General features: G+C 51.1%; 1 protein-coding gene and 1 pseudogene across 1 annotated transcript; one reads left to right on the top strand and one right to left on the bottom strand.

The window, feature by feature from the left end:
• Positions 1-5,393: 5,393 nt before the first annotated feature.
• LOC126913609 (olfactory receptor 14C36-like) lies at positions 5,394-8,619 on the bottom strand (annotated as a pseudogene).
• Positions 8,620-14,312: 5,693 nt separating this feature from the next.
• LOC126913608 (olfactory receptor 1G1-like) lies at positions 14,313-15,250 on the top strand. Its single transcript, XM_050716030.1, is given in 3 exon segments — positions 14,313-14,654; positions 14,657-14,698; positions 15,095-15,250. Coding segments are annotated over 3 exon segments (540 nt in total).
• The last annotated feature ends 5,090 nt before the right edge of the window (positions 15,251-20,340 follow it).

The following is a 20,340-nucleotide window of genomic DNA, read 5'->3' as shown; positions in this document are numbered from 1 at the left end:
GGGGTGCCATGTCGCCATAGGACTTGCTTTTCAAGGCCCAGGATAGTGTTCCGGGCGGTGGCATGGGGCACAGGATATGTTTCCAGCCATCCGGTGGTTGCTTCCACCATTGTAAGTACGTGGCGCTTGCCGTTGCGGGTTTGGGGGAGTGTGATGTAATCAATCTGCCAGGCCTCTCCTTATTTGTATTTCAGCCATCGTCCTCCATACCAGAGAGGCTTTGACCGTTTGGCTTGTTTAATTGCAGCACATGTTTCACACTCATGAATAACCTGTGCTGTAGTGTCCATGGTCAGGTCCACCCCTCGGTCACGAGCCCATCTGTATGTTGCATCTCTACCTTGATGGCCTGAGGTGTCATGGGCCCATCGGGCTATAAATAATTCACCTTTATGTTGCCAGTCCAGGTCCACCTGAGCCACTTCAATCTTAGCAGCCTGATCCACCTGCTGGTTGTTTTGATGTTCTTCAGTAGCCCGATTCTTGGGCACATGGGCATCTACATGGCGTACCTTTACAACCAGGTTCTCTACCCGGGCAGCAATATCTTGCCACAATGCAGCAGCCCAGATGGGTTTGCCCCGGCGTTCCCAGTTGTTCTGCTTCCATTGCTGTAGCCACCCCCACAGGGCATTTGCTACCATCCATGAATCAGTGTAGAGATAGAGAACTGGCCACTTTTCTCGTTCAGCAATATCTAAGGCCAGCTGAACGGCTTTCACTTCTGCAAACTGACTCGATTCACCTTCTCCCTCAGCAGCTTCTGCAACTCGTCGTGTAGGACTCCATACAGCAGCTTTCCATCTCCGATGCTTTCCCACCATACGACAGGACCCATCAGTGAACAGGGCGTATTTCTTCTCATTTTCTGGTAGCTTGTTGTACAGTGGGGCTTCTTCAGCACGGACCACCTCCTCCTCTGATGATATCCCAAAGTACTTGCCTTCTGGCCAGTCCATAATCACTTCCCGGATTCCTGGGCGACTGGGGTTTCCTATTCGAGCCCGCTGAGTAATCAGTGCAACCCACTTGCTCCATGTAGCATCAGTTGCATGATGTGTAGAGGGGACCCTTCCTTTGAACATCCAACCCAGTACCGGCAGTCGGGGTGCCAGGAGGAGCTGCGCTTCAGTACCGACCACTTCCGAAGCAGATCGAACTCCCTCATATGCTGCCAGTATCTCCTTTTCGGTTGGAGTATAGCGGGCCTCAGATCCTCTGTATCCCCGACTCCAAAACCCCAGGGGTCGACCTCGAGTTTCCCCAGGTTCTTTCTGCCAGAGGCTCCAGGTGGGACCATTCTCCCCGGCTGCGGTGTAGAGCACATTCTTTACATCTGGTCCTGTTCGGACTGGCCCAAGGGCTACTGCATGAACTATTTCCTGTTTAATTTGGTCAAAGGCTTGTCGTTGCTCAGGGCCCCATTCAAAAGCATTCTTCTTACGAGTTACTTGGTAGAGCGGGTTTACAATCAGACTGTAATTTGGAATATGCATTCTCCAAAACCCCACGACACCTAGGAAAGTTTGTGTTTCCTTTTTGCTAGTTGGTGGAGACATAGCTGTTATTTTGTTGATCACATCCATTGGGATTTGACGACGTCCATCTTGCCATTTTATTCCTAAAAACTGGATCTCTCGTGCAGGTCCTTTAACTTTATTTTGTTTTATGGCAAAACCGGCCTTCAGAAGGATTTGGACTATTTTCTTCCCTTTCTCAAAAACTTCCTCTGCAGTGTCACCCCACACAATGATGTCATCGATGTACTGCAGGTGTTTTCCAAGCTGAAAAGTCCTTGGCTTGGTGTAAGCACTGCTCTACAACAATTAAAACATCAGCATGTTATCAGCGCTCTTCTCATTCTAATCCCAAACATAGCACCCTGCCAGCTACTAGGAGGAAAATTAACTCTGTCCTACCTGAAACCAGGACACCTGGGAACTCCACCTGGCTCCACTGAATTTTCCCAAGGGGCTGTGGTCTCCTGCAGGTCTTTTCTGACATCTGCCAGTCCAGGGAAGTGCCTCAAACACAGCGGGGCCACAGGAGGTTTTCCCTGGTTATGCTTATGTTCAGACAGCAAAGCTCTGCCTCAATACCCAGTAATTTTTTTAGTACTTAACTAATAAAGCAACTAGTCGTCAGCTCAAATGATTCAATCCCTTCCGTTAAATGTCTCACGTGAATGATAATTTCTATCATGAAGAAATGTGAATTTTCAGGATGTATATTCATCGCAGGAGAAGAAATACTGGTGTTCACCTGTACTTGCATTGTCATCGCTTTGTCTATCATGGTGTGCTCCCTCATCTTCCAGGCACAAAACCCATCTTGATTACACAGACCCTGCTGAATGTCCCCTTTCCAGCTGCCTGTCTGGACCCATGCACTTCCCATGGTTCTCCTGCTTTGCCCTCCCCTTACTCTTTGATCATTCAGACCGCTCTCACCAACCCAGTTGCTGCTTTGAGTTTCAGTGAGTTCCAGCTCGCCCATCTCTCAGCAGTCTGTCTAATGGTTTCCTTAGCAAGAAACTCATCGTTTATCATTGAATTAGTATGATATGGATTAATATTAACACAATTATTTTAAATTTCCTTTTAATCAGTGTAAAATAGATCATGTACAGTCATCCTTATGGGAAGGTAAACATTCACTGGAGGCAAAAAAATGAGGAACTTGGACTTTGTTTTATTTCTTTTTTTTTAAATTGCAGCATGATTTCCTGCTGTTTGTTTTTCAAATAGGAAAAACCCTGCTCTTCCTACCTATACAGGGCTTCAAAGCAGTAACCGTTGACCAATATCTATAGGAAAATGTTCCTCCAAACTGAAATGCAACACAATTCAGCCTTTAAAATGAGGAAAGATTCCTATGAGTTTCTATCAGAAAACTGTGGGGGAGATATGGCTGCTTAGGACTTTCTGTGTTTTAATGAGTTCCGTGGTGTATTTTAGTGCTGAGTCAGTGAAACTTGGGTACTGCGAGGAGAACAATGCAAGTGCTTGAGGAAGTAAAGTCAGAAGGAAAAGTTGAAGTGACTTGGAGTATTAATGGGCCCCACTGAGGGCTGTTACTAACAAAGCCTCCGCAGGGACTTGTTAGGGCAGATAATTGGAGGCCATGATTGCAGACAGGCAAAGCGCTGTGCTGAGAAAAGTCTTGGTTGGTTTTGGTGAAGCAGAAGGGCCAAGGCCTGACCCCAGCCACTGGGAGGGGAGATCCTGCACCCCCACGTCTGGCTCAGGGCTCTTCTTGGGCTCTGTATGATGTGGTGGGCAGTGGGATGCCACGAGAAGAACTTCATTCTGACACCTCCCCACCCCTGCACAGGGTATCAAGGAAGCAGTGAGGCCCCATTGCAATGACTATATCTCGTCTCCTCAGAAGCTCTAGCCAAAGGGACAAAAACGTCAGGGCTGTTGGGGCCTTCCCTTCTTGCCAGCACCCTCTGCCTTCTCCTCTGCAGGCTTTCCTATGCTGTTCCACACTTTGTCCTATTTCCTTGAAGTCTGCAGACACCCATCTCTGTCCACCACCTTGCTCTCATCCAGGACTTTCCATCATCTCATCCATGTCTCGTCAACCCTCACCAGCTGTTCCTTGAAACACAAAGCATGGGTGTGATCATAGACTCTCTTTGGGTGACCTCTGGCACCACTGCACAACCCTTTGAGGGACATTTCTTCTTCCTCATGGCCAGTGCCACCCTTCCAAGGTGAACTTTGTGGCAGTTTTTTTCTCCTGCTCTTTCCTACTACCAAAGAAAGCTCCATCAGGGTGGAAACCACTCCTCAAGTAGGCATCCCAACCCATCAGGCTCCTTGCAGCCTGTCAGCCAAGCAGACAGAAGTCACCTCACCAGCATCTCCCAAGCCCTGGGCCTGCTGCTGGCCTTGCAGCTTCTTGGCTAGACACAGCCAAGCCTTGTGCCTCGTGCTGTGCAGTGCTGGACTCAAGCAGAAGGGACAGGACAACCCCTATGCGGGCCTTCTTTCTGTCTGGGTCCTCCTGGGGATGGAGGCAGAGGGGATCCCACAGTCAGCAGTGCCAAGCAGGGGCCTTCTGCTGGCCTAGCAGGGCCACTGGCACATGTCAGCCCCAAAGTGCCGATCCCAGGGAGAAGCCAAGGGTGACGTGCCACCTACAGACAGAAGGGACCTCACAGTCCCTTTCCGTGACACGTTCCTGCTGCTGCCCTATCAGCTGCAGAGACAGAAGTGACCTCACAGTCCCTGCCACAGTCACATTCCTCCTGCTGGGGCAGGACATCCTGAGGCAGAGCTGAGCTCATCAGAGCATTCCCACCCATCTCCTCCTTGTGGCCCACAAGCTGATCAGATCCATGGCCCCTCACATCCATCTCTGAGTGCCATGTGACTGCAGAGAAGTCTCACAAATCCTGCCCTACCTCAAGCAGCCAAGCACCTAAAGATTAGGGTTAGGAGAGGGGCTGAAGGTGAGGAGGTTAATGCACAGGAGGACAGGGTTTGGACGTTAGTTGTTCGTGTGTGCCATTAGGGACTACGACGAACCTTTCTGGGTGAGAGCTTAAGCAAATATTGAGTGGGAGGGTTTGGTGTTGTGCTTGGGGTGTCAGGTCTGTGGTTAGGGTATGCGCAAGCTTTTTGCTTTAGCGTTTTGTTTAGGTCTGCAAGAAGACTTGGGTTAAATAGAGCATTTTAATGCTTGTGTTAAAGGCAGGGATCAGGTTCACCTTGGAGGAGATCCCCCCTAAGGAGGGAAATGCTGCAGCGGAGGCTGGCTGTGCCACTGCCGTGCCCACTGCCTGTCCCTGCCTGCAGTCCCAGCACAGCCCCACAGCAGCACTGGCACCAAGCTACAGGAGCAGCCGGGCCTGACCCCACCAGCAGGGCTCAGCACGAGAGGCTGGCAGTGGCAAGAGAGCAGCTCTGCATGCCCCAAGCGCTGGTGCTCCCTGGCCGTGCTGCTGGCATGGGACTCTTTTCCTCTGCAGCCCTGCACATGGCACTGCCCCTGCAGAGCCAGAGCAGCTCTCAGAGGAAGGACGTCACACAAGGAAGGCAGTGCACGCTCCTTTCTCTTGTTTAAGTTCACAGGGAGATAGGCTCCTCATTTATAGTCTCAGTATATACGTTCAACACATGCATACTGAAATGGAAGTGGAAAAACAGGCTCCTTTCTTTTATTTAAATTCACAGAGGGCCTGGCTCCTCATATACAGAATCTCTGAGCTACACTCGACAGGTACATACTGTGAAAGAAATGAGATGAATCATACCATCTTAATGGGCAACTTTAGACGTATTAAAACAAAGAAAGTCCTGTAACGAAAACACTCATAAATATATAAACACACCCAAAAATAATCATATATTTAATATTAGTTGTTCTTGTAGTCATTGACATTATTAGTCATCTGCAGAGGTAGAATGGAAATTTATTGCTTCTGAAACACATCTAGTCATCAGTTTCCACAGGGCATCCTTGAGCTCCTGGTTCCTCATGCTGTAGATGAGGGGGTTCACTGCTGGAGGCAGCACTGAGTACAGACCTGCCACCACCAGGTCCAAGGGATGGGGAAGAGATGGAGGGGGGCTTCAGGTAGGCAAACATGGCAGTGCTGAGAAACAGGGAGACCACGGCCAGGTGAGGGAGGCACGTGGAAAAGGCTTTGTGCCGGCCCTGCTCAGAGGGCATCCTCAGCACTGCCCTGAAGATCTGCACATAGGAGAACACAATGAAAACAAAACAGCCAAAGGCTAAAGAAACACTACACACAAGTGCCCCAACTTCCCTGAGGTAGGCATCTGAGCAGGAGAGCTTGAGGATCTGGGGGATCTCACAGAAGAACTGGTCCACAGCATTGCCTTGGCAGAGGGGCAGGGAAAATGTAGTGGCCGTGTGCAGGACAGCATTGAGAAAGCCACTGCCCCAGGCAGCTGCTGCCATCTGGGCACAAGCTCTGCTGCCCACGAGGCTCCCGTAGTGCAGGGGCTTGCAGATGGCAACGTAGCGGTCGTAGGACATGAGCAGTAAGAACATAAAATTCTGCTGCTATAAAGAAGAGAAAGAAAAAGACCTGGGCAACACACCCTTGATAGGAGATGGCCCTGGTGTCCCAGAGGGCATTGGCCATGGCTTTGGGCAGAGTGGTGGAGATGGATCCCAGGTCGAGGAGGGCGAGGTTGAGGAGGAAGAAGTACATGGGGGTGTGGAGGCGGTGGTGGCAGGCTACGGCAGGTGAGGATGAGGCCGTTGCCCAGGAGGGCAGCCAGGTAGATGCCCAGGAAGAGCCCGAAGTGCAGGAGCTGCAGCTCGCGCGTGTCTGCGAATGCCAGCAGGAGGAACTCACTCACAGAGCTGATGTTGGGCATTTCCTGCTTCTGGGCATTGGAGTCCTGCCAAAGGAACAGAAATACAGTAATAATATAGCAGAGTGATCTGAGAAAACCATTCCCATTTCTCAATTAAGCCCCTCAAAGCACTTGCCCAACTGCACGCAGACAGTTGGCAGATCCCTTTCGTGCATTGGATTCAGCTGCTCTCTGCTGGCATCTCTTTGACTGCAGGACAATTGCACTAAGGAGGTTCTACTGAGAAGAGCTTGAAGACTGCTGAGGACAGAAGAAGCCAGGCTCCAAGTGTCCATCTCCAGACCCCCCACCCTGTCCCCGTACTCCCCTTCCCCCAAGCACCCCGAGGGCTCACTCCATGGGCAGGTGAAACCCCCATCCCCAGGCAGCCTGGGAACAAGACCAGCAGCAGCACGGCCAGGTGCAGAAGCCAGGAGGAATGGCAGCGTGCTGCTGCCAGGGGAGGCAAGGCCAGGGAGGGACAGACGGACACTCAGCAGACCCTCCTGGGCTGCAGCTCTGCCTGCAGAGGAGGCAGCTCCTGCTGGGGACAGCGGGGGCTTGAGGGCAGAGGCTGTGCTGGTGGGAGAGGAGAGCAGGGGGTGTCCCAGGGAAGGTGCCTGCCCTGCAGGGGATGGCACGGAGGTGCCTGAGCCCTCCCTCGCACAGCATTTCTGGCAGCAGCTCCCTCTCACCACCTACCCATGTCCCTGCTGCCTGCCCGTGTCCCTGCTGGGAGCCGGTTCTGTGTCCCCAAGTCTCCTCCCTGTCCATGCTCACAGCCCCATCCCAGAGTCTATGTGCTCAGATTCACCCAGATTCCCCTTCACAGCAGGAATCTGAAAGCACAGAATCCAAAAAAGCCTTTCCCTTCAGATAAACCAAGCCTCAGTCTTCCTCTTCAAATGCCCCCTTATAAATGCCATTCTCTAAAGCATCTTCTACTCCTCGCTGGAGAAACAGAGACCATCCTGACAGATGCTATCAGCCATCGGATGTGCCAGCTGTAGAAGACCCCTCTGGCAACCCCACCTGCATGGCCCTGCTGCCAGAGACTCACGGTGCCAAGAGCCTGCAGATCTGTCCTGCCACACGCTGCCCTCTGTTGCTGCGCTCCTCACTGCCTCCAAGCCCTCTCTCCTTGTCTCCTCTCCCCGTGCCAGCTGCGGTCAGAGCCCCCAGCCCTGCTGCGCTGTGCAGAGGAGCTGCTCCTGGGCAGAGCTGTCTCTCTGCAGCGCTGCCCTGCTTGCCACGAGCTCCCCTTGGGCCCAGGAGCCCTGGCCCAGCTCAGCAGCACAGCACCCGACCATGGCATCGCTTGCTCTGTGCCATTGGGCTCCCTCGAGGTGTCCCCAAGGCCTCAGGGCTGACAGCTCCCGAAGGCAGCAGGGTCTCTGCTGGGCTGTGGTGTCTGAAGCAGACTGAAGTCATCACCTGACTGCCCTTCTCTGAACACAGGAGAGATGACTTTTACAAGTGTGATTTGTGCTGTTGGACTGTTGTTGTCAAACATGTTGTGCTTTAACCTGTCAGGCACCAAGCAATACAGAGCAATACAGAGCTGTTAGCTCACACCCACCACTCAAAAGCTTATTTGTTGAAATATAGACAGTTTAAAAAGACAGAAAATAAAGATAGAAGAATAACAGTAACAATAATAATAAAGAATAACACATTTTATTATTATTCTTACATGTATAACGCAAGTGATGCAGAATGCAATTGCTCATCACAGACTGACCGATGCCCAGCCTTTCCCCAGGCAGGGGTCCCCCTGAACCTGGCCACTTGCACTTCATGTATCCCTGCCTCTAGGATGGAGGTAGATTTTTGCATCCCATTTTCTCATGGCCTCTTCATGGTCACACGTAGTGTGCACGCACTATATCAACTTTCTTGGGCAGATGGATACTTACACCTGACAGCTGAGCTATTGGTTCGTGCAGGTGGGGAGGAAGATGTATCCTCTTGTAGTTCTTGCACCTCATGAGAAAGTTTCTCTCTAGATGAGATGCAGGCCCATAGGGAAGAAGAGAGACTTTCTTTGTAATGCCAGAGTTGGCTAGCCGATTCATCCACCATGGGTTCCTTTTCGTCTTTCCAGGTCTTAACTGCCAATGAGCTGGCATATGATGATGGTGCGCTCTGTACAAACTGTCTGCCACATGGGTCATGGGCACTTGACTTCATCTGGATCTTTGGACAGCTGTTTGTTGTCTAGGTTACTATCAATCACCTCCAACATGGCTAATTCCCTCAGGTACCGGATACCCCTCTGCATGGTGGTCCACTTTCCTGGTTGACATACAAGATCTTTCTTGAAGGGAGACCTTTCGTTCAAGCATGACAGGATTAAGTTCCTTGTGTCCTTTTCCAATGGCTTTGTCAATCAAAATCCGGCTGCTTGGCTTCCCTGCCCTCTAATTCCAGGCTATTGGCCCTGTTCTCCCAGCACTGGAGCAGCCAGGTGACAATGTGCTCACCGAGATGAGGGCTGAAATCTTTTCCCATATCTCCTGGCTAACACTGGGATAGGGACCAGTTGGTTTCTGATGCTTATATGATCTCTTCTTCTTTGTCCTCCTGCTTCCATGGTGGCCCAACTTTGGAGAAACCTGCCTTATCTTCTTCTTCCTCCTTTCTTGTCTGGGTAGGAGTTTCTTTCCTTTCTAAAGAAAAACTGACTTCCACACCCATTGTTTTCATCTTGCATAAAGAGGCAACCGATACTGGCACAGGTTGGTTCTCTGGCCCAGCCATGGGGCCCATTTCAGGGGCTGGAGTGGCTGCAGGGCCCATCACAGGAGTTGTTCTGGCTGCAGGGCCTTTCAGAGCAGTTGGAGTGGCTGCAGGGCCTATCGCAGGTTTTGGAGTGGCTCTAGGGCCTGTCACAGGGGTCGGTTTAACTTTGGGTGCACCTCAGGAGCCCGAGTGCCTGCAATGCTTGTTGCAATGTTTGGAGTGGCTTTGGACAGGCTATATGCCTGTCCTGGAGGAGAAGGGGGAGGTGCAGGAGAAAGGGAGAGGGAAGAAGTGGTGAAAAGCATCCCCCACTGTCCATCCCAGTTCCAGCCACCATCACCACCCGCCCTGCATACATTTCCTCCCCGAGGAGAAAAGGCAAAGAGTATAAAAGAGTGTAATTCTAAATAATTTTTAAGAAATGAAGAGATGATTCCTGAGGTATTGAGGGGACAATAATTTTATTCTATCAGAAGTCAGTGTTATCCAATACAGCAAAAGATTAACTTAAACCTGCCCCCAGAATTGATGAACAGCATGACATGGAAGACAGACAGTTAGCAATGTGCTATACAACACAATTCCGAAAACAAGCACAACAGACCCCAGATCAAAAAGATCGACATTGTGATCAGCAACCTGTTAAACTGATCTAATGCTTAGAACAACTTACTTTTAAAACGCTCTGGTCAGATCTGTCATCTCAACCTTTGTGCTCCACGCTAGGCACCAAGAAGACGTGCTGTGGTTTGACCCGGCAGGCAGCTCAGCACTACAAAGCTATTCATCCAGTGGGATGGAGGAGAGAACTGGGAGGAAAAAAAAAAAAAGAAAAAAAAAGTTTATGGTTTGATATAAAAGCAGATTAATAGGACACAAAGGAAATAATAATAACAATAACAACAACAACAACATAATAAATAGAATATATTATTAGTATTAGTATTATTATAGACACAAATAGACTAAGGAAATGATATTTTTGTGAGCATATCAAAAGACAGAAAAGACAGGTGGTGGTGATTAATTGGAAAGTGTTGGACCGGAGCATGACAGACATGGTATGGAATAAGCAGTGAATATTGTCCTAGTTTTTGCTGCAAAAGAGTAAATTTTTCTTCCTAGTAGCTGGTATGGTGCTGTGTTTCATATTTACAGAATTACAGAACAGTTTGGGTATGAAAGGACCTTAAAGATCACAGAATTCCAACTCCCCTGCCCTGGGCAGGGACACCTTCCACTAGACCAGGTTGCTCAAAGCCCCATCCAACCTGGCCTTGAACACCTCCAGGGATGGGGCATCCACAAGCTTCTCTGGGCAGCCTGTTCCTCACCACCCTCTGAGTAAAGGACTTCTTTCTAATGTCTGATCTGAATCTACCCTCTTTCAGTTTAAACCATTACCCCTAGTCCTATCACTACTCTCTTTGATGAAGAGTCCCTCCCCAGCTTTCCTGTAGGCCCCTTTAGGTACTGGAAGGCCACTGTAAGGTCTCCCCTGGAGCCTTCTCTTCTCCAGGCTGAACAACCCCAACTCCCTCAGCCTGTCTTCAGAGGAGAGGTGCTCCAGCCCCTTGATCATCCTCGTGGCCCTCCTTTGGACTCATTCTAATAGATCCCTGTCCTTCTTGTGCTGGGGGCCCCAGAGCTGAACGCAGTACTCAAGGTGTGGCCTCACCAGGGCCGAGTAGAGAGGCACAATCACTTCGCTACTCCTGCTGACCACACTATTCCTGGTACAAGCCAGGATGCTGTTGGCCTTCTTGGCCACCTGAGCACCCTGCTGGCTCATATTCAGCCGACTATCCACCAATATCCCCAGGTCCTTTTCCCCTGGGCAGCTGTCCAGACACCCTTCCCCCAGCACTATCTTGGGCTGTTGTGCCCCAAGTGCAGGACCCGGCACTCGGCCTTGTTGAACTTCATACAGCTGACCTCAGCCCATGGGTGCAGCCTATCCAGATCCCTCTGCAGAGCCCTCCTACCCTTGAGTCGATCTACACTTGCATCTAACTTGGTGTCGTCTGCGAACTTACTGAGGGTGCACTCGATCCCTTCATGCAGATCACTGATGAAATTATTGAAAAAGAAGATACAGCCAATTTTTAACCCAATAAAGCATACATCCATCCTGGCCTTGAGCAGCCAGTTTCCCCAGGAGAATGCTGGGGGAAACAGTTTCAAAAGCCTTACTGAGGTCTAGGTAGACCACATCCACAGCCTTTCTCTTCTCCCCTGAGCACATCACCTTGTCTTAGAAGGAGATCAGATTTGCCAAGCAGGACCTGGCCTTGGTAAACTCACGCTGACTGGGCCTGGTCACCTGGTGGTCCTGTAAGTGTTACGTGATGGTACTCAAGATAATCTGCTCCATGAGCTTCCCCAGCACCGAGCTCAGACTGACAGGCCTGCAGTTGCCCAGATGCTCCTTCTGCCCCTTCTTGTAGACGGCCATCACATTTGCTAGTCGCCAGTCAACTGGCACCTTGCCTGATAGCCAGGACTGCTGATAAATGATGGAAAGTGGCCTGGTGAGCACTTCTGCCAGCTCCCTCAGTACCAACACGTGGATCCCATCTGGCCCCATAGACTCGCATACATCTAAGTGGAGTAGCAGGTCTCAAAAGTTTTCCTCATGGATTATGAGGGCTTCATGCCACTCGCTGTCCCTATCTACCAGTTCAGGAGTCTGAGTACCAGGGGAACAACTGTTCTTGCTGCTGGAGACTGAGGCAAAGGAAGCAATAAAAACCTCAGCATTTTCCTCATCACCTTTACCTATGTTTCCCCCCACAACCAATAGAGGATGAAGACTCTCATTACTCCTCCTTTATTATTATTATTTTTTTTTAATTTCATGAATTAAAAAAAAAATCATTATTTTTTTAATTATCCTTAATAGATAGATTGGGCTCCAGCTGGTCTTTTGACCTTCTAATTTTGTCCCTGCACAGCCTCACAATATTTAGAATGTGGTTCCAAACACAATGGCAGCATGCAAGAGAAGGAAGCAGAGAAAATGTAGAATCCGGTGGAATTCCATCCCCTATCATTCTGTGATACTGTGCTGCAGTTTTATTCCACTACATCCTGTATTGTCCAAATTGTCCTGCAATTGTTGATGCAGTTATCTTGTAATAGACAGCAAAACCAGGGTGAGCCATCTGCCTGCAGATATTAACACCTGACAGAATGGAGCATCAGTCAGGAAGAACCTTGAGAAATCCCAGGATTTCTCCTGCAGAAACCTGTTGACATTTACAAGGAGAAGAGCCCAGTCCTGCAGCAGAGGAAGAGGAACCCCACCCATCAGGGCAGACTGGGACCCTGCTGAGTGAGCAGTGCCCAGGAGGAGGAGGGCCTGGGCACCACGAGGGATCTCATATGAGCTACTCAGCTAAGACCCGGTGTGACACCACACGGACAAGGGCTTGCAGCCAGCAGGGAAAGAGGTGCAGGTCTGGGAGACACTAAGATACTCTGGTCTTCAGAGGAGCAAGGACATAGGCAAGGCTAAAAGTCCCAACAGGACCCAGGTCTTTGTGTCCATGGCTCTGGCTGTTGTCTCTGCCACTGAGGCCTAGGAGGAGACAGCTTATCGGTAAAGCACCAGGGCCTCATTGCCTCCTCGCCCCCACCCATGAACCAGGCAGGGCTCGGACCATTCTCCTGCACTTGCCCATGCACATCCCCATCTCCTCCTGCCCCAGGAAGAGCCCTGAGCAGTGTGTGAAGGGAAAGGATCTCCCTTCCCAGGGGCCTGGGGATCAAGGCCTGACCCTTGTGCTTGGTGAAACACATCCAGGTTGTCTACATATCAGTGTCACCTTCACACTGCCTTTGTCTCCTTGCCCTCACTGCCTCCAATGCTCTGCTCTAAGGAGCTCCAAGGGAGGCTGTGTCAGTGCTGGCCCTCAGGGGGACACTGCAGGAAACTTGCCTCTGACTTGGACTTCTGGAGAGATGTCTTCAATTGTCTCTCAGTGCCTGAGGTTCGTGGGCTCCTCCCCAAAGCCCCCCGAGGGGGGATTGCAATGCCTTGGTCTGGGCGTCTGGTGCTGAGCTGGGCCGGGCTCCTGGGACAGAGAGAGCTCCTGGCAAGAGGGCCGTGGTGCAGAGAGACAGCTCTGCCCAGGAGCAGCTCCTCTGCACAGCGCAGCAGGGCTGGGGTCTATGACCTGTAGGTGGCACGGGGAGAGGAGAGAAGGAGAGAGGGCTTGGAGGCACTTGGCAGTGGGAGGATGCTGAGAGCTGCCTGCAGGAGAAATCTGCACAGCCCTTGACAAGGGAAGTCTCTGGCTGCAGGGCCATGCAGCTGCACGTCCTGGAAGGGTCTCCTGCTGGGTCTTGTTTCTGGGAGGGCAGTGGGCAATGCAGTAGGCTTTGAGAGTCCTGCTGGATGGCACTGCGAGGTGAGGAAGTCTGGCAGAAGCCCCTTGGAGTGCCCTAAGCCGGGTGCCCCCTCATCAGACAAGAGTGGGGTGGCCCATCCTCCTCCAGGCACTGCAGGGGATGCAGATGGGATATTGGGATACCGCAGCTTGTGGATATTCATGTCACTCTGTTGGGTGTTCTTCTGGGCTGCAGCCTGCTCTCCAGCAGGATGCTGCTCTCTCATGACATCCTTGTGTTATCCAGGTGCCCCAAGGAGAAGACACCTCCATGCTTAGGCCATGTCCGTGCTGCTGGATGGCTGTCTGTGGGCAGCTGGAGTGAGGCCTCTGCAGCCCTGGTTAGGAGGGAGGAGCTGAGATCCTGCTGAGACACCTGGAAAGAAGGTGAGAATTCTGTCCAGATGCACTGGGACTGCGGCTTCTCTGCTTTAAGAAGTCTCCACTTATTGGGAAACACAAGAGTGTGATTGTTGTACTAAGCGTAAGAATCTTTGCCTTGCTCTACACTGTGGTTGGATGTGTTCTCTGCAACAACACTGCAAAGTTTTTGGATTTCATAAGTGGACTGAACTTGAGTTTCCCCCGTGTTCCTGCTTCCAGCCTGCTGCACAGCAGGAAGGACTCCTCTGGAGCCCACAGTAGTCCCTGCTCCCAGTGCCACTCTCAGCCAGCACCAGCTGCAGCTCAAGCAAGAGAGCTGCAGAAAGGTTCTCCTGCAAAGAGAGAGGCTTGGGATGAGAGTGCTCTAAGACATGCAACAAGTTTTCCTCAGAGAAGTCTGTTCTAACCTTTTTCTGCCTTCTCCTCTCCAACAGACAACTGTGCCCAATGTCAGAAAATGCCCAACAGCAGCTCTGTGAGCGAGTTCCTCCTGCTGCCATTCGCAGACACGCGGGAGCTGCAGCTCCTGCACTTCGGGCTCTTCCTGGGCATCTACCTGGCTGCCCTCCTGGGCAACGGCCTCATCCTCACCGCCGTAGCCTGCGACCACCGCCTCCACACCCCCATGTACTTCTTCCTCCTCAACCTCGCCCTCCTCGACCTGGGCTGCATCTCCACCACTCTGCCCAAAGCCATGGCCAATGCCCTCTGGGACACCAGGGCCATCTCCTATCAAGGGTGTGCTGCACAGGTCTTTATATTTGTCATCTTAATTACAGCAGAATTCTATGTTCTCACCTAGTCATGGCCTACGACCGCTACGTTGCCATCTGCAAGCCCCTGCACTACGGGAGCCTCGTGGGCAGCAGAGCTTGTGGCCAGATGGCAGCAGCTGCCTGGGGCAGTGGCTTTCTCAATGCTGTCCTGCACACGGCCACTACATTTTCCCTGCCCCTCTGCCAAGGCAATGCTGTGGACCAGTTCTTCTGTGAAGTCCCCCAGATCCTCAAGCTCTCCTGCTCAGACTCAGACTACTTCACGGAAGTTGGGTTCATTGCATTTAGCTTCTGTTTAGGTGTTGTTTGCTTTGTTTTCATTGTGCTGTCCTATATTCAGATCCTCAGGGTGGTGCTGAGGATGCCCTCTGAGCAGGGCCGCCACAAAGCCTTTTCCACGTGCCTCCCCCACCTGGCCGTGGTCTCCCTGTCTATCAGCACTGCTACATTTGCCCACCTGAAGCCCCCCTCCATCTACTCCGCACACCTGGACCTGCTGGTGTCAGTTCTGTACTCGGTGGTACCTCCAGCAGTGAACCCCCTCATCTACAGCATAAAGAACCAGGAGCTCAAGCATGCACTGAAGAAGCTATTTCAGTTGTCTTCCAGAAGCAGTTAGCTGCATCTGTGCTGTTACAATGGGAATAAGTCACAAAAAAATAATCATAGAATCATAGAATATCCCGAGTTGGAAGGGACGCATAAGGATCATCAAGGCCAGCTCCTGGCACCACACAGCTCTACCCGAAAATTCAGACCATGTGACAAAGTGCACAGTCCAAACGCTTCTTAAACTCCAACAGGCTTGGTGCAGTAACTAGTTCCCTGGGGAGCCTGTTCCAGTGGGTCGACCACCCTCTCAGTGAAGAACCTCTTCCTGATGTGTAGCCTAAACCTCCCCTGCCTCAGCTTGACACCATTCCCGTGGGTCCTATCACTGGTGACTAAAGAGAATAGATCGGTGCCTGCCCCTCCACTCCCCCTCGTGAGGAAGCTGTAGACTGCGATGAGGTCTCCCCTCAGCCTCCTCTTCTCCAGGCTGAACAGGCCAAGTGACCTCAGCCACTCCTCATACATCTTCCCCTCTAGGCCCTTCACCATCTTTGGAGCCCAGTATCTTACTGACTTGAAGAAAGAGGCTTTAATCTCTCCTGGTTTGTTTCCTAACGAAGGAGCACGAAAGAGACGCGTGTCCTTGTCTCTGAAGAGGAGGTGAAGGAACAGCTAGGGCAAGAAACACAAAAATCAGTTGCGCCAGACTAATATGTGGTTGTATCTGAGCTTGGAGACTGCAACCCTCTTCAGACTTCCACATCTAGAGGAACACTTTGGCTGCAGCCCAAAAGCCACGTGTACATAAGCTCCCCCAAGCCAGCCAATCTTCTTCCCATGACCTGCCAGGAAACAGCAATGTAGGCATGTAACCAAATTAAAGCCCAAACCTTCAGCCCAGCCCTTGACGTGAATAGTGAGTGAGGATCCGGATCCTGGCATTTATACGTGAGAGTTTATACGCAGCCAAAGTAAATAGTGTAGTCAGAGGTCACGGGGCTAGATTTTGAAAAGTCCTACAGAAAGAAGAGATCTCAGAAAAGCAAATTTAAATACCATTAATGTCAAGAAAAGTAATTCTGATTGCTATATTCTTTATCTGCGGTGACTAGACAGAAGAAAATCTATGATAGCAATTTTGCCTTTAAGGTCATTTTCTTTTTCCTTTTATTTCTCCTATTTATTTATAAATTGATTGATTGATTGGTTGAATGATTGATTGATTGATTGATTTTAACAGGCTCTCTACTAATTTTCCTCACAGAATGACTAACAGAAATGTGACCCTTGTGCACCTTTTGTAGTTAATTCATTAGGTCAACTCTAACCACTAAGCCCCATCTCAGGCTATTTCTATCAGTGATAAGGAGCGATTGACCTTCAAAGACTGAAGGCAGGTAGATGAGCCTCTTCCACAAGGTCTCTTGGCTCCACCCTTGTTAAGTGAAATCTGCCAGGTGTGGATCATTTGACCTTTGCTCTATAGGAAGCATGAGGAGCTGTGGGGAGTTGCCTTCCCAGGGGAGTTGGAGGCTTGTGTTCTCTAGGGTGTGTTTCTACTGTGGTGAAATGGACTCAGTGTTCCCCAGCAGGCTGCTTTTTCTTCATGTTTTCTGCCATCTCTGTGAAATAGTTTTAGTGACTCTAGGAGCTAGCTATGTTGGTGGTGCCTTCTCAGTGCAGTAAAACCCTGGTGGTACGACTTCACTGTGAAGTAGTTGGGAAGTGACTCAAGCTCAGAAGCTGGCAGGTAAGCGTTCCTGGGTTCTACAGTTGTTTAATGTTGAGGAGTTTGAGTACTTCCTTCACCTTGTCTGTTTTCAGTGAAATTATCTACGTGGATTCTAAGCTCCCTTTCCAGCTCTTAAAAATAAAATAATAATTAAAAAAGACAAACTCAGAAGCTCAAGTGCTTACAGGTAAGCCTGACTTTGAAGGATGTTCTTAAGTATTTGTGAAGATGGAACAACAGACTGTGTGAAAAAGGTGCCTTAATGTGAACTCAAATGATGTCTTGTGGTAAGTAGAAACAGATCTGGATAGATACTGGTGGCATTAGCGTTACTTTCACTAAGTGGAAATTGTGAGAATGTGCTGTTCCTAAAGGAAATGATGTTCTCACAATAGGCAAGTCAAAAGCAGTACGAAGGAAGCTTGTCCTCTTCCCTACAGGGCCTGCATCTCGGCTCTGGAGAAACTTTTGGAAGAAGGTCCACCAACTTAAAGAGAACTGATCTTCCTCCCCTGCCTGTACAAACCAGTGTCTCAGCTCTCAGGGTTAAGCGTCCTTCTGTGCTAGGAAGATGATGGAGTGGGTACACAGCCCGTGCCACCCTGTGGTTTTAACTACGTGACCACGGAGAGGACTCCAGAAATAGGGATGGAAAATCTACCGGGACAGAAACATGTTGCTCCAATTTCCACCTGGGCACCTGGTACGCTGGCCCTGACTCGCCGGGGCCCCAATTCTATTGTTAGCTCAAGCCTTTGAGCCCCATGTTGGGCGCCAAAAAGGGCTGTGGTGGCTTTACCTTGCTAGGCAGCTGAACTCCACCACAACCGCTCTCTCACTCCCCCTCCTCAGAAGAGGAGGGCAAGAAGAAAAGGAAAGAACACCTCCTGGGTCGAGATAAGGATAACTTAATTAAAGGGAAAAAATTATGAAGGAAAAATTATTACTAATTAAACAATTTAACTAAAGGGGAAACAAAAAACAGGCAGAGGGGGAAAAATGACAAGCAAAGGCTGTGTGGAAGTGCAGAGTAAAGAAACTACGCTCTACTTCCCACAAACGAGCGATGCTTGACCACGTGCTTGAAGCAGGACCTCAATGCACATAGCCGTTGTTCGGGAGGACAGATGTTCTTGCAACGAGTGCCCACCCCTCCCCTCTTCTTCCTTTTTCCACCTTTTATTGCTGAGTGTGACATCACAGGGTATGGAATATCCCTTTGGTTGGTTTAGGTCAGCTGCCCTGGTGATGTCCCCTCCTCGCTGTTTGCCCACCCCCATCCTGCTGGCTCTGGGGGGGTTAGAGGGAGTCCTGATGCTGTGCCAGCACTGCTCAGCAGCAGACACAACACTGGGGTGATAGCAGTGCTGTTCTAGGTGCAAGAGCAGAGCACAGCACTGTATGGGCTGCTGCAGGGAAAGGTAACATCCCAGCCAGACCCAGTACGCCTTCCACCTCGAATCAACTGCCCCAGGGCTGGAAACACAGCCCTACCATTTGCCATGGGCTGATCCAGACCCCCCTGGAACAGGGGGAAGCTCCTGAACACCTCCAATACGTTGATGACATCATCACATACGGCAACCTAGCAGAAGAAGTGTTTGAGAAAGGGAAGAAAATGTTCCAAATCCTTCTGAGAGCTCGTATTGCCCTAAACCAAAGTAAGGTCAAGGGACCTGCACAGGACATCCTGATGCAGGCTGGCTAGGTTCAGGGGGGCTGCTGCCTGGGGACGGGCTGGGCATCGGTCAGTGGGTGGTGAACAATTGCATGGTGCATCACTTGCTTTATACAAGTCATAATAATAGTAATTGTTGTTGTTGTTGTTGTTTTTACTGTTATTATTGTCTCTTCATTTTATGTCCTTTTAAACTGTCTTTCTTTCAACGCAGGAGCTTTTGGGGGCTGAGGGTGAGCTAACAGCTGTGTGGTGCTGAGCTGCCTGCCAAGTTAAACCACAACATCATGTTTGACAACCACACTCTAACAGCACAAATCACATTTCTAAAATCAGTTTCGCCTGTGTTCAGAGAGGAGCAGTCGGGGATGACTTCAGTCTGCTTCAAACACCACAGCCCAGCAGAGACCCTGCTGCCTTCGGGAGCTGTCAGCCCTGAGGCCTTGGGGACACCTCGAGGGAGCCCAATGGCACAGAGCAAGCGATGCCATGGTCGGGTGCTGTGCTGCTGAGCTGGGCCGGGCTCCTGGGCCCAAGGGGAGCTCGTGGCAAGCGGGCAGCGCTGCAGAGAGACAGCTCTGCCCAGGAGCAGCTCCTCTGCACAGCGCAGCAGGGCTGGGGGCTCTGACCGCAGCTGGCACGGGGAGAGGAGACAAGGAGAGAGGGCTTGGAGGCAGTGAGGAGCGCAGCAACAGAGGGCAGCGTGTGGCAGGACAGATCTGCAGGCTCTTGGCACCGTGAGTCTCTGGCAGCAGGGCCATGCAGGTGGGGTTGCCAGAGGGGTCTTCTACAGCTGGCACATCCGATGGCTGATAGCATCTGTCAGGATGTCTGTTTCTCCAGTGAGGAGTAGAAGATGCTTTAGAGAATGGCATTTATAAGGGGGCATTTGAAGGGGAAGACTGAGGCTTGGTTTATCTGAAGGGAAAGGCTTTTTTGGATTCTGTGCTTTCAGATTCCTGCAGTGGAGGGGAATCTGAGTGAATCTGAGCACAGGGCTTGTGGGATGGGTCTGTGAGTATGGACAGGGGGGAGACTTGGCGACACAGAAGCGGCTCCCAGCAGGGACACGGGCAGGCAGCAGGGACATGGGCAGGCGGTGAGAGGGAGCTGCTGCCAGAAATGCTGTGCGAGGGAGGGCTCAGGCACCTCCGTGCCATCCCCTGCAGGGCAGGCGCCTTCCCTGGGACACCCCCTGCTCTCCTCTCCCACCAGCACAGCCTCTGCCCTCAAGCCCCCTGCTGTCCCCAGCAGGAGCTGCCTCCTCTGCAGGCAGAGCTGCAGCCCAGGAGGGTCTGCTGAGTGTCCGTCTGTCCCTCCCTGGCCTTGCCTCCCCTGGCAGCAGCACGCTGCCGTTCCTCCTGGCTTCTGCACCTGGCCGTGCTGCTGCTGGTCTTGTTCCCAGGCTGCCTGGGGATGGGGGTTTCACCTGCCCATGGAGTGAGCCGTCGGGGTGCTTGGGGGAAGGGGAGTACGGGGACAGGGTGAGGGGTCTGGAGATGGGCACTTGGAGCCTGGATTCCTCTGCTCTCAGCAGTGTCCAAGTTCTTTTCAGATGAACAACTGAGTACAGCTTTCCTGCAGCTCTCACAGGGCAACTGAGACCAGCACTGATGGACAGATTGCCTGTCCGCACTAAGGGACGCTCTGTGCTATAGGGACAGTCCCTTTTTCTCTGAGGATCCACAAAGTTTCCCTTCAAGTGCAGGAGAAATGCCCAGGATTTCTGTTTTAGAAAAACTCATCA

This window comes from Cygnus atratus, chromosome 31 (genome assembly GCF_013377495.2).
Source record: "Cygnus atratus isolate AKBS03 ecotype Queensland, Australia chromosome 31, CAtr_DNAZoo_HiC_assembly, whole genome shotgun sequence".
Lineage (NCBI taxonomy): Eukaryota > Metazoa > Chordata > Aves > Anseriformes > Anatidae > Cygnus > Cygnus atratus.
The sequence above is the reverse complement of the archived record's forward strand: the minus strand, read 5'-3'. Positions and strand labels throughout refer to the sequence as shown.